Consider the following 15835-nt stretch of genomic DNA (forward strand, 5'->3'; position numbering starts at 1 on the left):
CCTAGAGTTCACATGAATCCTAAATAGCCCCTTTCGTTTTATTTATTCTTCCCTCAGCTTTTATTCTCTTTTTATTTCATTAATTGTTAAATAGTTTAGAAATGCCAGGAAAATTAGTCAAGTTGACTGGTGCCTTTGGTGACAGTTTCTCTAAAAATTTAAGTTAATTTTAATAGGGGAAATATTTTTTTTAAATATAAAAACTTACTCACGGCCAATATAAAAACATTTTCATTATAAAATATATGGAATTAAAAATAGACCTTTTCCACTCTTTTCTCATTTCATCCCCAGAGATAAACTGTTAAAAAATGGTTAATTACATGGTCTTTCAGATGTTTTGCTATAGGTAAAGCAATAGTTGCGTTCATATTTTCTTATATTTGTATAAAAATGGGATTATTCTCCTAGACATTGTTTTTGTGACCTGCTTCTTAAAATGATACATTTTGAATTTCTTGTCACACACATTGTGTTGTGTCTCTCTTTCTCGTTTTCATGGTTCCATAGTATTCCCTTGTATGAATATGTCATAGTTTAGTCCTTGACCGTTGGGAATTTGGGTGGTTTGCAGTGTTTTGCCGCACGAAGCAGTGCCGCGTTGCACCTTGTCTGTTCAAGTCCTTGAGTGTGTGCACACACGCTTGTTGAGTAAATTCCCGGTTATGCCAAATTGTCCTCCAGAAGTGAACCCACTTAGGCCATTTTAAGTGTATAAGAGCACCCATACCCTGGGCAGCTTGGAGTACGTCAGTCTTGATATTTGCCAATCTGATAGGGAGAAAATTATACATTTTAATTAACCTTTTTTTTTTTTTTTTTTTTTGCTAATGAGGTTAAATATCTCTACAGTTATTTATCTTCCATTTGGAGAAGAATTGTAAATTGCACATCCTTATCATTTGTCCATTTTTCTATCAAGTTCATCTTTTTCTTATCAATTTACATGGACTCTTTGTATCATTTGGGGCAGCAGTGTCCAAAAGAAATAGTGTGAGCCACATAGGTAATTTTAAGTTTTCTGCTAGGCACATTAAAAAAGTAAGAAGAAACAGGTGAAATTAATTTTAATAACGTTTTATTTACCTCAATGTATCTATAGGTTATCATTTCAGTATGTAATTAGTATAAAGACATTATTAACAACGTTTTACCTTTTGTTTCTACTAAATCTTTGAAATCCAGTAGTGAGTTTTTATACTTACAGCGCACCTCCATTTGGACTAGTCACATTTTAAGTTCTCAGCAGCCACTTGTGGCTGCCACACAGCCTAAGGCTGGGGCATTAACCCTTTTGTCTGTTGTAAATGTTTTCCTCTGGTCTGTGTTGCTTGTCTCTTAAGCATGTTTAGTGTTCTTTTTTTTTTTCTTTCTTTCTTTCTTTCTTTCTTTTTTTTTTTTTTTGCTGAGGAAGATTTGCCATGAACTAAACAATTCAGATTGCCCATCTTCCTATTTTTGTATGTGAGCCGCCACCACAGCATGGCCACTGACAGATGAGTGGTGTAGGTCTGCACCCAGTAACCAAACCCAGACCACCAAAGCAGAGCACTCCAGACTTAACCACTAGGCCAACAGGGCTGACCCTCTTTTTTTTTTATGTGAAATATTTTAATTTTTGGATAACCAACTTTATTAAATTTTTGTGACTTCTTGGTTTCGTGTCATATTTATAGAGACCTTCCCATTCCAAGGTTATATTACCACTTATGCATATTTTCTTCTAGTCTTATGTTAGAATGCTTTTAACATTTTAAATGGTTAAAAAAAATCAAAGAATAATAATTTCATGACATACATTTTTTTTTTTTTGTGCTGTGAAAGATTTGCCCTGAGCTAATGTCTCTGCCAATTTTCCTCTATTTTGTATGTGGGACACCCCCACAGCATGGCTGATGAGTGGAGTGGGCCTGCACCCCAGCATCTGAACCCTCAAACCTGGGCCGCCAAAGTGGAACATGTGGAACTTTAAGCACTTGGCCACAGGGCCGGGCCCTATTAAATTTCTTAAAACATGAAATTCAAAGTTCAGTGTTCATCAGTAAAGTCTTATTGGAACACAGTCACATCTGTTTGTGTACGCATTGTGTTTGGCTGTTTTTGCACTACAGCAGCAGAGGTGAACAGTTGTGACAGAAACTGTGACACGCGAAGCCTAAAATATTTACTCTGTGAACCTTTACAGAAAAAGTTTGCCAACCCCTGATGCATCTGAAAATTGAATGTAAGGAATGAGTTAGGTATCAAGCTCGCTTCTTTCCCAAGGCAAGTCCATTGTCCCAACACCATTTGTTGAGTATTACCAAAGTCGTTTGCCAACTGACGGTTGTTAAATGTTATATTCCCTTATATACTTGATCTCTCCCATTGGTCTGTCTGTTCCTAAGCCAGTACACACTGTTTAGAAAACAGCTTTGCACTGTTTTACTAAGTGGTAGAACTAATTCCCACTATTAATCTGCCTTTTCAGAGTTTTCTTCATTATTCTCAAATGTTTATCATTTCAAATAGACTTTGAAAATTTTGTCACCCTCTCTCTCTCTGAATCCCCACCTCCCCCATCCTATTGGAATTTCTATTCGGATTGCATTGAATTTAATTTAGGGAGTTTCAAACCTAGTTTTAATAAAATACTAAATATTTTTTAAATCTTTTAAAGTATTTTTAATTCATCTGTATTAGAAATCTGTTATCTCTTTATAGCATGAGGTAATACTCTTTTGTTTTATTTAAAGCTGATTACTTTTAAATTGTTTTCTTTTTAATGCTTTTTTATTTACTTATTTATTTATTTTGAGGAAGATTAGCCCTGAGCTAACTATTGCCAGTCCTCCTCTTTTTGCTGAGGAAGACTGGTCCTGAGCTAACGTCTGTGCCCATCTTCCTCTACTTTATACATGGGACGCCTACCACAGCATGGCTTTTCCCAAGCGGTGCCATGTTCCCACCCAGGATCCGAACTGACAAACCCCAGGCCGCCGAGAAGTGAAACATGCGAACTTAACCACTGCATCACCGGGCCGGCCCCTAAATTGGTTTTTAAAATCTCTGATTCCTTTTAATTTTCTCATCTAGTGAATGAGGTTGAAAACTCCATGTAGAAAAGTATATGTTCTTCTCCAAAAGTAATACGGGTTTAGCACTTGACCTCTTTATTCCAGACCCCTTTGGGATAGTGGAAAGCAATTTTCTGGTCAGAGAATGCTCTCAATTCCTTCCAATGGCGTGTTCTGGCCTCTGCCTACCCTTCCAGCCTCCTAATCTGATAGTTCTGACCCTGCTAACTGCAGAAGCTTCTCTGGGCACAGTTCAGGCTCCATCCATCAGGACAGGCTGCTTGAGTCCAGAGTGACCATGGACATCCGTTAGCAGCAAGCAGTGCTGATCTGTTTTTGCTCTGGCACATAGCTGTTTGTATCTCTGAAGACTCATAAGCAAAAGAGCTTCTGTAGTTGAAATTCCTGAAAGGCATTCTTTGCTCTGCCAAACCTCTCCTCCACCTCTTGGCGTTGTCACTGCTCTTGCTTCAGAAACTCAGGTATCCCCACCTTTGAGCTGACTGCTCAGTAACCTCCTGAAGTGGAGCTGGCTGCCAGTCCATGGTGGTTTACTCCTTGGATGTATGTCCTTACGCATTACGTTACATTCTCAGTTCTACTGTTTATTTCTCCTATTATAGGTATTTGATAGTGTCTTTTATCTTTACAATATCTAACCTTTTGCCTTATGATTGCAGGTAGTAATGCAATCATTAAATGTTTACTGAATAAATGAATGGGCTCAGATAGCTGATGGGTTGTAGTTTTGTTTTTTTCTGAAACACGTCATGTATTTTATTCTCATCCCCCAAAATTGGGACTTTAGCCAGCCCAGTATTTAAGACACTTGCTAAGATTCTCTAGTCTAAAGAGTGCCTTATGCAAACCCCCTAGTGTATAGGAGTGTAAAGCTTGCAAGTAATCAAATTTGGGAGAAAGGTGAGCTTCCAATTCCCTGAGTCCAAGGAGGGCACATACAGGCTGAATAGTCCACAGTAAATTTAAACTGGTTGCCAAACCGAATTTATAGAAGTATAGAGGTTGAATCAAAAAGAACATCAGATAAATGTTATATTTAATAAGATTGAACATTCCATATTCTTATCCACCCCAAATTTAAATTGCTCAAGTTTTTCTAACTCATAATATTGGCTAATGTAATATGGTGAGAACTGCCATCTGGTCTCCCAGTCTGGGTAGATGAGCATATGGTAATTGTGCTTTCTTTTTTGGAAAATTAAGCTTAACATTAAGTCGGACGTTATTCCTAGATTCCACAGTGAATGTTAATATATTGTCAGGTACTCTGGTTTCAAAAACCTAATGATGCCTATTGTTTTACATACTTTTAGTGAGTTGTTTAGGTCATAAGATTACTAAATCTATTAAGTGAAAGTTATTTTGTAAGTTTCTTTTTGGTATTCACAGTTTGCTTTGTGGCCGTAGGTACACATGAGAGATCGAGAAATTGCTACCACAGCCAAGGACCTAGAAATGAGACGTCTGGAACTCGAATCACAAAAAAGACTTTATGAGAAGGTATAAATCAGCTATTTGCAATATAAGAAAAGCAGGGTTTGTGCAAACACTTTTCTTTTTTTGGGTTTAGTACTAAGGATTTTTTTGTTTTTTAATTTTTTGTGTGAGGAAAATTGGCCCTGAGCTAACGTCTGTTGTCAGTCCTCCTCTTTTTGCTTGAGGAAGATTGTCACTGAGCTAACATCTGTGCCAGTCCTCTATTGTGTGTTTGGGATGCTACCACAGGATAGCTTGATTAGTGGTGTGTAGGTCCGTACGTGCCCAGGATCCGAACCTGTGAACCCCAGGCTGCCGAAGCAGAGCACGTGAACATAACCACTGCACCACTGAGCTGGCCCCTATATGAGCTCTTTTTAGAGTGTATGTTCATGGTTTTTTAATGTTCATTTTATTTGTTTTTCTAAGCAGAATATAGTGCCATCGAGGATTGTAAGGTAGCCAGAATGTCTGAATATACAGAGCTTGTTGTAATTCTTTAATTCCTGTTTCTCTTAGCAACTTAGTCTAGTGTCTGAAGCACCAGATGTAAGCCCCAGATTTTGCCTCAGGATCTTCTACCAGCTGACTGCGTTTTCCTGTATCTGTGATAGTGACTGCAAAATTGTCCCACTGCTTCACAGGGACCTTCTAAGGTCAATCAGGCGAGAGCTGTGAAGTACTTAAAATGGAATCTTCTGGGATCAAATCAGCAAGCGTCTACTTACACACATAATTCAGTTTCCAAGACACTGGGAAAAGGAACTTTGTTAATATAAATATTTATTATAGAGGAAGAGCATTTTGCTACTCATCTATTTAATGTTGAAACTTCCTTCAGCCCTCTTAAAGTCCACCTGTGAGTTTCAAATTAGTGATAACTGCAGATATACACCAGGGAACGTACATTTGATTGTTATTCACATTAAATAAGATTTAAAACATATAGCATCCATTCATGCTTACACCACTTTTTAAGTTTCCACGCTGAACTTGAAGAGCTAAACCAGTGACTCACCCTTCCTTCAGCGAGGTCTCTCATGATTTTGAATTAGGTTAATTCATCTGGACCAAGCTTAAGTTTACTTTCTACTATCTTTTCTTTGGGGGAGGTGAGACGGTGGCACCAGGAGGCATGATTTCAAGTTAACAGAAAATTTGCAAGAAAAACACTAAGAATTTCCAAATAGTTTCTTCTCAGATTCTCAAATATTAACATTTTGCTAAATTTGCATCATCCTTCTCTATCTGTACACATATACACACACAGATACTGTTGCAGACATGTTCCTCTTTAACCCTAATTGCTTCAGTGTATATTTCCTAAAACCAAAGATTCCTTATTACATAACCACAATACAGTTATCAAAATCTGGAAATTACAATATTATTAGTATCTGTTGCAAACACCTTATTTAGATTTTATCAGAATAAACTTATTGTCCTAAAACGTCCTTTAGAGAAAAAGAAAATCTAAGATAATCCATTTGTCACTTATGTCTCGTTAGTCTCCTTTAAATTGGAACCATTCCCGAATCTGTCTTTAATTTTATGATATTGATATTTTTGAAACATACAGGCCAGATATTTTGTAGAATGTCCCTCAGTTAGTGTTTCTCTGTTCCCTCATGATAAGAGTCAACTTCCGGCACGCTTGCTGGAATGCCACAGAAATGATATTGTTTCTTTCTGTGTATCATATCATTTTTGCTATCTTTTGAAAGATATATTAAAGCAAATAAATACAGTTAGAGAAGACTTAACCTACTCAGTAAAACTAACTTATAAAATCATGGATTTTATGAGGTCATTCGATAGAAAGGTGCTGCTACTGCCTTTTTCAAGTTAACTTTAGTGATTAACACTTTATCTGCCAAACTTACCTCTTATGTTAGGTTGGTTAAATGTGTCTATTTCTAAACAAATTATATCCTAGGAAAACAGATGATATTGTGATTACCTCTATTGGAAATATGAGCTCAGCATTCCATATATATCTAATTTGAGTAAAATTTTTTTAACAAAAGAATAAAACTAAGCACGAACAAAGAAGCAAATACTGGCCTACGATCCAGATGCTATCTCCTTCTTCATTTTCTAGGACCTTGTTTCATCAAGTCCGTTTTCTGTCTCTGTCTTGTGCGTGTCCTCGTGCGTGTGTACCTTCTCCTTGGCATAAGACTAGCCTTGCCAAGATTGCTGTGAGGGTGAAATAAGTTAGTATGTTTATGTCTGTGTCAGGAGTTCCCAAGACTACCCTCAGGTTCAGTGATTTGCTAGAAGGATTTAGAGAATTCAGAAAAACTGTTATACTCATAGTTACAGTTTATTACACTGGAAGGATACAGATTACACTCAGCAAAGGTAAAAGGCACATAAGGGGGCCAGCCCTGGTGGCCTAGTGGTTAAGTTCAGTACACTCTACTTTGGCGTTCCCAGGCGCAGACCTACACCACTCATCTGTCAGTGGCCACACTGTGGCAGTGGCTCACATATGAAAAAAAAAGGAAGATTGGCAACAGATGTAAGCTCAGGGCAAATCTTCCTCAGCACAAAAAAAAGACACATAGGTGGAGTCCAGGAGAGACCAGGCACAAGCTTCCAGTTGTCCTCTCCCAGTGTACCATACAGATAGCACTTAATTTTGTTAGCAAAGTTGTGTAACAACCCTTATAGAGTATTACCAACCAAGCAAGCTCACCTGAATTTGGTGTTCAGGATTTGCCTGGGGGCTGGTCATGTAAGCGTGGAACATGCATGTGGCTGGCCTTACTTCTTCAGCGGTGGGCAGGCTGATTATGTGTGGCCCAAGGTGCCCACTGTGAATAACATTGCTAGTATAAATTATCTGGCCCAGCCCAAGGCCCCAGCTGTACAGAGACACTCCTATCAGGAAGGATATTCCAAGGGCTTGGAGCTGGTCAAGGGCTAATCGTTTTTGTGGAAGGTTCAGGATTTGAATAAATCACACTACTGAGTGAACCCTTTACTGCACAGTGTCTGATGTGTGGCACCAGCTGGGTAGCTGTTAGTTCCCCTCCTTCCCCCTTGGCCTAAAACGCTCCATCATTTTATAAAATGAGCTGACAGCTTCCTCCCTCCGTCTGCTGCTTCAAACCGTCACCCTATCTTATGCTCTTCATTATTTTTAGATTTCCATTGTCTTCCTCCTGACCCTTAATCTCTATACATGCACCATTTTACCTCTCTATGGAGTAGCTAAAATTCTGTAGTTTGCTTTTCTCTTTGACTTAATAAAATCCTTTTTCTGAACGGTCATATGCCTTCATAGTCGTCATTCGTAGTGGCTGTTGATGAGCCCTAACTTATGTAAACTTGGCTTCTGGTGTTAGATGGTTAAGTGGGTTACAATTTTTGGCAGTAAATTTCTTCACACATTCATCTTCTCTACATATAGGTGAAACACATTTTTAACTAATTATGACGGTAGTTATGCTGCCAGTAGATAATTAGAAAAGTAGGAAAAGAATCTGTCAATCAGAAAATGCCTACTGATATCATCAGTAAGAATAAGTGAGATTATTTGGAACATAAAATTGATATTTTGCTCTTTTTAACTGAAGTCTTCATGAATACTGTTTGCTACCTCCCCCGTCCACTGTACCCATTAGCCCTCACTCCCCATTCTCCTGCCCCTGCCAACCACTCATTCACTTTCTGTCTCTCTGGATTTGCCTATTCTAGACATTTCATATAAATAAATCATACAATATATGGTCTTTTTTGACTGGCTTCTTTCACATAGCGTAATGTTTTCAAGGTTTATCCATGTTGCAGCATAAGCCAGTACTTCATTCCTTTCTATGGCTGAATAATAGTCCATTCTGTGGATAGACTGTATTTTGTTTATCTTTTCTTCAGTGGGTGAATATTTGGGTTGTTTCCACTTTTTGGCCGTGATGAGTAGTGCTGCTGTGAACATATATGTACAACTTTTTGTTTGGGCATGTGTTTTCAGTTCTCTTAAATATATACCTAGGAGTATAGAGTTCCAATTTCTCTGTACTCAGGAACAATTGTTATTGTTGGTGTTTTTCTGATTATAGCCATACTAGTGGGTGTGAAGTGGTATCTTGTGGTTTCGATTTGCATTTCCCTAATGACTAGTGATGTCAAGCATCTTTTCATGTGTTTATTGACCATTTTCCTGTCTTCTTTGGAGATCATGTGGTTCATGTCTATTCAAAGTATGGAGGACCATACTCTCTTGACTTTTAATATGTCATAGAATTTTTTGTTGAAAACTAGACATTTTAAGTAATAAAATATGGCAATTCTGGAATCAGATTCTCCTCTTCCCCCCGCCCCGCAGGGTTTCTTGTTGTTTCTTTGCTTAGTGACTTTTCTAAATTAATTCTGTAAATTCTCTGTTCTTTGTTATTTGTAGCCACTGAAGTCTCTGGACAGAGGTTTTCTTAGATGCCTTGAACCAGTAAGGCCCTAGTCTTTGCTGGGGGCTGTGTGCATCACACTGGGGCTAACCCTCAGCACTCAGCTAGATAGTTTACAACTCTGTCTTAGATTTTACTTCCTCATGATGCAAAACCTCAATTCACCAGAGTTGAGAGCTTGGGACCTTCTCAGGTCTGAGCATTCACACAGCACTTGGCATGAGCACAGCCCTAAACATGCACGCAGCCTTCTAGAGTCCCAGGAATCTGTCAGAGCTTTCAAAACCCGCTGTAGACGTCTAATTCCCCAGCTTTTCTTATAAAGCTTTTTGAGGAGCCTGTTGTTTGCTCTGTGACCCACTGCCTCAGGCAGCCAGGATATTCAACTGCTTCCTCTGATTGTCTCCAGGGAAAAAGCTGTTAAAAGTAGACTAGTTCTCAGTCAGGTCAAATAAAGACAGCCTTGGTAGTGGGCTCTTCCAGAACCACCCGCCAGGTCAGCTGGTGACAGTTCTCTGGGAAAGGGAGTTTGAAGGAGCTCCAGCCCCATTGTGCCCCCTCCATTGGCCATCAGGCTGCTGGTTTTCAAGGCTAATGCAGAGCTGAGAGATGGGGAGGAATAGGAGTCGTGCAAGTTAAAAATGCCCGTCCAGGGTGGCGCAGCAGTTAAGTTCACACGTTCCGCTTCTCAGCAGCCTGGGGTTCGCCGGTTCAGATCCCAGGTGCAGACATGGCACCGCTTGGCAAAAGCCATGCTGTGACAGGCGTCCCACGTATAAAGTAGAGGAAGATGGGCATGGATGTTAGCTCAGGGCCAGTCTTCCTCAGCAAAAAGAGGATTGGCAGTACTTAGCTCAGGGCTAATCTTCCTCAAAATAAAAAAAAATTTAAAAATGCTGTCCAGCTTGCCATTCTTAGCAGGTTTTAGCCGTTTTTATAAATAACTGCTCCCCAGATTGCTGTGAGCCTTCAGCTGATTTCCAGAGCCAGGAGAAAGCTTGTTTACCCAGTGTTCTCGTGCTGTTAGGAGGAGTGTGTACAGTTCCTTACTCTTATTTTCACTGATGTCACTGCTGTTTGCTTCTTACTTTGGAAGATGATAACATTTTTTATTTGTGAGCATATTAGTATTCTGAAAAACGGTCATTTTTGTGTTCTAACATTATATATAGATCGGTGATTTTTTTTTTTTTAACAAACGATTTTTTTTAACAGAATCTTAGTACAAGTCAAGAAGCTATTGCAAAAGAAATGAGAGAAGATGCAGATGCCTATAGACGAAAAGTGGATCTTGAAGAACACATGTTTCATAAACTGATGGAAACACATCAAACTCAGATCCAAAACACCCAGAAGGTAAAAATATGGTAAATTTAGCATATATGTATGGAGGGAGACATTCCCATTTGTCATCCTTTTAAAAGAAGGAATTCAAAATTGAACTCTGTCAAGTTGAAGTTATTCATTTCTTTGCTTCAGTTATTAGAGTTTCTAGAATCTCACATTATTTTATTTATAGGTTACTTCTTTGACAGCCATATACACTTGTCTTTTATACTCTGAGACTTTTAAGACAAGAAAATACAAAGGAAAAGGTAACTTTATAAATTGTAGTGTCCCACCATGTCACGTCTCAGAAACTGTCCCTGAGGAGATCAGCTGCAAAACCTCGGGTCTCGGCCTGGCATACGAGCCAGCATTTCCAAAGGGGATTGTCTAGAGTATTCGTGTCGGCGAAAATAGTCCATAAGCAATCTATAAATGAAAATTGGGGTGAGTTTATTCTGAGCCAAATGTGAGGACCATAGAGCCCGGGGCCTTCCTTCTGCACAAGGAAGGTGTACAGAGTGGTTATATACCCTCAAAGAGCATGTTTCACAGGGTTGGAATGCCTCTGTTACAGCAGTCACGAGACTGCTCTGTCGGCACAGCGACTGATGGACACAGCAGGTCTCAGTGGACACAGCAGGGTGGTAGGTCTGTTGTCTCGAGCTGGGTGATCACAGGGGAGCGCAGCAATCAGTTCCAAGCATGAGGAGAGATGCTTATCCTTACAGAAATGCCAGCGTGGGAAGTTGCATCTTTATCTTAAGGCCATTTGATCTTGTCTTTGGGACATAGCAAATGCTTAAAGCAGATACACAATGCATGCTCAACGGCCATGTCAGGCCCTTTTGGAAAAACAAGGTCAGGCCGAATTAGGTTTACACCAAATGGCTTCCTCATATACTCCAGTGTATCCTATTGTTTGCCATTTATTTGTCATTAGTAACTATTTATTATTCAATAAAATAGGGGATGGCAAATAAGTATTAGAAATACTGTCTTAAAGTTAGGTTTTTTCATGCCAAGTCTGAAGATATAGTACATTATGAATCTTTAAGAAAATTTCCTAAACTTATGTTATAGAATTTCTTGTGGAGTACCCTTTCAGGAGTGCTGGCTTAAATGGACTGAAATAGAATTTGAAATCATCAAGAAAGAACTTTCTCTATTATCCTTTTAACGAAATGTTACATGGGTCTGTGGCAGGGCCTGGCCCTGGTCCAAAACCCAGGGATAGTGTAAGGTTTCGTACCTTCTGTTCCGCAAAATCCCTTGGCTGCGCCCTCTGGAATATCGCACCATTTTTTTTTCCTCATAGGCTTTTGTCCAGTCTGTAAGAGTGGACTCTTCTGATTCCTTTTCAAAGGGCTGAAACATGGAGGTATTTAATCCCACCCATCCGTTAGCCTAGCCTGGAAGACCTCAGCCTCGGCTCTGCCTTAAAATCACCTCAAGAGCCTTCTACAAGTACCTGCATCCAGCCGCCCCAGAGATTGATTTAACTGCTTTGTGCTGGGGCCTGGACATCAGTTTGTTTTAAACACTGAGTTGATTCTAATATACAACCAAGGCTGAACAGCTGCCCTAGACTCTTGAATACGTTGAATGGATAAACCATAATTTTCTATAGTCTGACCTTGTTTCTGAAATTTTTCTTAGTTAATTGAAGAAAATTTGGCAAAAGCTGAACAAGCATGTCTGAATACTGACTGGCGAATTCAAGCTTTACGTAAGCAAAGAAGTGGTGATCTACAGCGAAATGAGTGTTACCAGGAAACGGCCAAACTCCTTCAGAAAAACAGAAGGAAAGAAATAGAAGTATTAAATGCATTGAGCGAGGAGGAAGCTAAAAAGGTAAGAATGGTGTGGTAAACTTATTAACCATTTAAATTTTGGAATATTACATATCAAATGACAAAAGCACCACACCAAATAATTTTTGTTGGAAAAGATCTTAAAGATGATCTCATTTTAATAGATGTTGAGCAAAGACGACATCCAATGTTTTATATGTAGCTGCTGGTAACAAAACCAAAATAACAGTGACTATGAGACAGACAGAAGTATTTTTCTTTTTCGTATGAAAGAAGTCTAGAGGTGGGCAGTCCTTGGTATCCTGGCTCCCAGGTCGTCAGGGAAGCTGCCTTCTCCAGCCTTTCCACCGGCTTCCTGGTGTATGTCTTCCATTCTCAAGGCTGCCTTACCATCCAAGATGACTGGAGTTCCAGCTATCACATCTACGTTCCATTCAGCAGGAGGAATATAGGACAGAAGTGCAAAAGGTCTCACCTCCCAGCCAAGACAATTCCTTTTTTACTCCTTTCTGGAAATCCCACATTTCTAGCCGCATTTGATTGCAAAGGATATTGGGAAATATAGTATCTTTAGCAGGGAACATTATCATGTCAAATAAAATTAGAATTCCATTCTAAAGAAGAATCAAAGAATGGATTTGAGGAGGCAGCTTGAATATTCGTCGCACACGTGTTACCTTTGGGTTGATCCTCCCCTCAGCTCCGGGCTCCCTGCTCTGTAGACATTGCAGACACAGTGCCCTTCCCTGAGGACGCTGACGGGCTGGGGAGAGATCAGGAACGAGGCAGCTGGCTTCAGTCCCTTCCTGTTTCTGCTGCTCCATCATAACGTCTATTCTGAAAGCTTTCCATCGTGTATGTTCTTCAAGTTGCTATTCCAGATTCACTTTCCTCCGACCTCACCGCAGGGGCGTGGGCCCCTAGCTGACGGCCCTTCCACCAAGGACAGGGAGGGGCGGGAGGGATGCCCGGGTCACCGAGGCTCTCCTCCTCGGGAAGCTGTGGTGGAGCCCACTTAACTTCAAGGCAAGGCTTGCTGACTCGAGGGCACGAGTGGGTAAGAGCAGGTGTTGGGTCAGCCCCGTGGCTGAGTGGTTAAGTTCGAGCGCTTTGCTTCGGTGGCCCAGGGTTTCGCCATTTCGAATCCTGGGCACGGACATGGCACAGCTCATCAAGCCATGCTGAGGCAGCGTCCCACATGCCACAACTAGAAGGACCCACAACTAAAACATACAACTATGTACTGGGGGGCTTTGGGAGAAAAAGGAAAAATAAAATCTTAAAAAAAACAGAGCAGCTGCTGCTCTCCTCGGTGAAGTGGTCCATGTGAGCAGCCTGAGAGTCATAGGCACCGCCCAGGCTCTGCAGGGACAGGTGCTTCTCTGTGTCTGGTGTCCTGGCTTCTAGAGCTGGCTGGCGACTCTGTGGCCTTGGAACATCACTCAGACTCAGTCTCCTCATCAGGAACCTGAAAGGGATGGACCTTGATGGTCCTTCCCGGCCTTAATGGTTCCTTTAGGTATTTTTGTAATGTAATGCATATTTAATACATTAGCATTTCTGTAACATAAAAATTATACGTGTGTTTGCATATAAAAGCTGTAGCATCTCTAGAACATTGGTAACTTAAGGTGTTATATAGTATTTTAAATTTATAATTTTAGTACCCTTTGAGCTAATTTAAGATAATTGTTTTCTCACATCAGAAAGAAGAAGGTGGGGGCTAATGGAGATCACACAGCTTCCCTGTAGTCATCGTCGCAAGAATTCAGTCTCTGAATTTTGTAGACTTTAAAGGCGTAGCGTTCAAATTAAATAAAACAATTGCCATTAATTTAAAAACTAGCTTAATCCCATAAGAGTTGAGATTTGAAATGGGTTGGAATGGATTATTTCGATGACACTTGTTTGCACGTGGCGCCTGAGGTACTGAGGGTCCGTCAGGAGTGCCTCTACTTTCGAAGCCCTGCGGCAGCCCTGGGCCCAGGCACCCAGGCCGCCCTAATTCCACATGGCTGCTGCGTGCCTGGGGCATCCACGAGGAGGCGGAGGGGAGGAAACAGGCTCATTCCTCTGCAGGAGCTTGCATTAGCACAGTTTTTATGTGATTTTTTTTTTTTCACTTATTTGTATTTAGTGGGAAGAAGCCAAAGAAAAAGACTTCCATTTGAAATCGGAAAGGAAGGTTTCTGCCCTTTCAGACGCATCTAGAAAGTGGTTTCTAGAGAAGGAGATAAGTGACGCTGTGGAGCATGCTGAGCGTCCGCATGGTAAAGGTGAGTGTCTGAAGTGCCTCTCTCCCTCTTCATGCTGTCACAGGCTCATCTCATGTGACCTGCTATCGTGGATAAGTCCTTGAGGTATATTGTGGCACTGGTATTCAAATTATTGCTCAGCCAAAAGGTAATCACTAGTCACCATTTTTTTGGTCAAAAAGAGTGAGAAAAAGCTGAGGAAATGGGGCTGTTAAAAAAACAGCTCCAGTCAAGAAAAAGTTCTCAACCATCCTGTAGGACTGTCTTTTATTCCATGGTTCCTTGGCATTCCCTTAATGTGTTAGAATATGTTTTGTTCCGAAAGTGCTATTTCTAGTTCATTTTAGTAAAAATTTGTGCTTTGCCAATAGCTGGTCCTCAGAACAATAGAGTATTAAAGTAGCACAAGGAAACTTCTTGTAAGATCGAACCAAACGTTAGGTTTTGGTTCAGGGCTTACAGTGGCATCAGCTGAAAAATCAGAATTACAATTTAAAATTCTAAAATAGAGTACAGATACAGAGAACTTTTATTTTACTGTAGTTTGTATTGTTTTGGTCTTTGTAATGTATATCTGTTGCTTTTTTTAGTAACAGCCTTGTTGATAGATAATTCACATGGCATACCATTCACCTGTTTAAAGTGTACAGTTCAATGGTATTGTGTTACCATATATTAAAAAATAGATTGAGTTGTGCAGCCATCACCACAATCCATTTTAGAACATTTTCAGCACCCCAGAATAAATGCCATACCTCTTTGCAATCATTCCCCATTTCCCATCACCTACCCCCAGCCCCTGGCCACCACTAATCTCCTTCCTGTCTCTATAGATTTGCCTCCTCAGGAAATTTCGTATAAATGGAATCATACAGTCTCTGGCCTTTAGTGTCTGACTTGTTTCACCTAGCATGTTTGGAGGTTCACCCATGTTGTAGCGTATATCAATGCTTTCGTTCCTCCTTATTGCTGAATAATATTCCACTGTCTGGACGGTCCACATTTTATATATCCATTCATCAGTTGATGGACATTTGGGTTGAGTCCACTTTGTGGCTTTTGTGAATGATGCTGCTATGTGCATGACTCTTATAATTCACAAATTTGAAAAGTAAAAATATATATTTGAAGCTGTCATCATATAATTGTCTACTTTTGAAACCCCTCATTATTTCTCACACTTTAGATTTAGGTCCCAAATAGCACCCAGAGCACTTGAGGGGACTAGGGAGTGGAATGTCACTCTTTGCACAAATTAGCTATTTAAAACTGGCTTATGAAAGATACTGCTGGAGCTGCCCCTTCTCCCCAGCCCTCTCACACTTACCCCTGCTTTGGAAAGAAACAAACCTGGAGGCTTTTAGAGAACCTGTGGATTTAGAAATTGAAAAGAGGAAGAAACTGCAAAAAAATTCCCTCGTCAGTCTTCCTACTTGTCGGCCCCTCTGCCTCCGTGATGTCGTCCCAGCGTGCTA

The 15835-nt window shown here is 40.2% G+C and overlaps 1 protein-coding gene across 13 annotated transcripts in view; it reads left to right on the forward strand.

Annotated features, from left to right (window-relative positions):
• TBC1D31 (TBC1 domain family member 31) overlaps nucleotides 1-15835 on the forward strand; it is an 87167-nt gene that overhangs the window by 65281 nt on the left and 6051 nt on the right. For 10 of the 13 annotated variants that reach the window (XM_070221790.1, XM_070221787.1, XM_070221784.1 and 7 more), the window contains 4 exons: nucleotides 4485-4577; nucleotides 10181-10321; nucleotides 11951-12145; nucleotides 14243-14381. In XM_070221790.1, the coding sequence (XP_070077891.1) occupies nucleotides 4485-4577; nucleotides 10181-10321; nucleotides 11951-12145; nucleotides 14243-14381 (568 nt within the window). The remainder of the gene's footprint in view (nucleotides 1-4484; nucleotides 4578-10180; nucleotides 10322-11950; nucleotides 12146-14242; nucleotides 14382-15835) is intronic. The other 3 variants (XM_070221791.1, XM_070221782.1, XM_070221783.1) reach the window with 1 other exon arrangement.

The sequence above is a fragment of the Equus caballus genome, chromosome 9, assembly GCF_041296265.1.
Source record: "Equus caballus isolate H_3958 breed thoroughbred chromosome 9, TB-T2T, whole genome shotgun sequence".
NCBI lineage: Eukaryota > Metazoa > Chordata > Mammalia > Perissodactyla > Equidae > Equus > Equus caballus.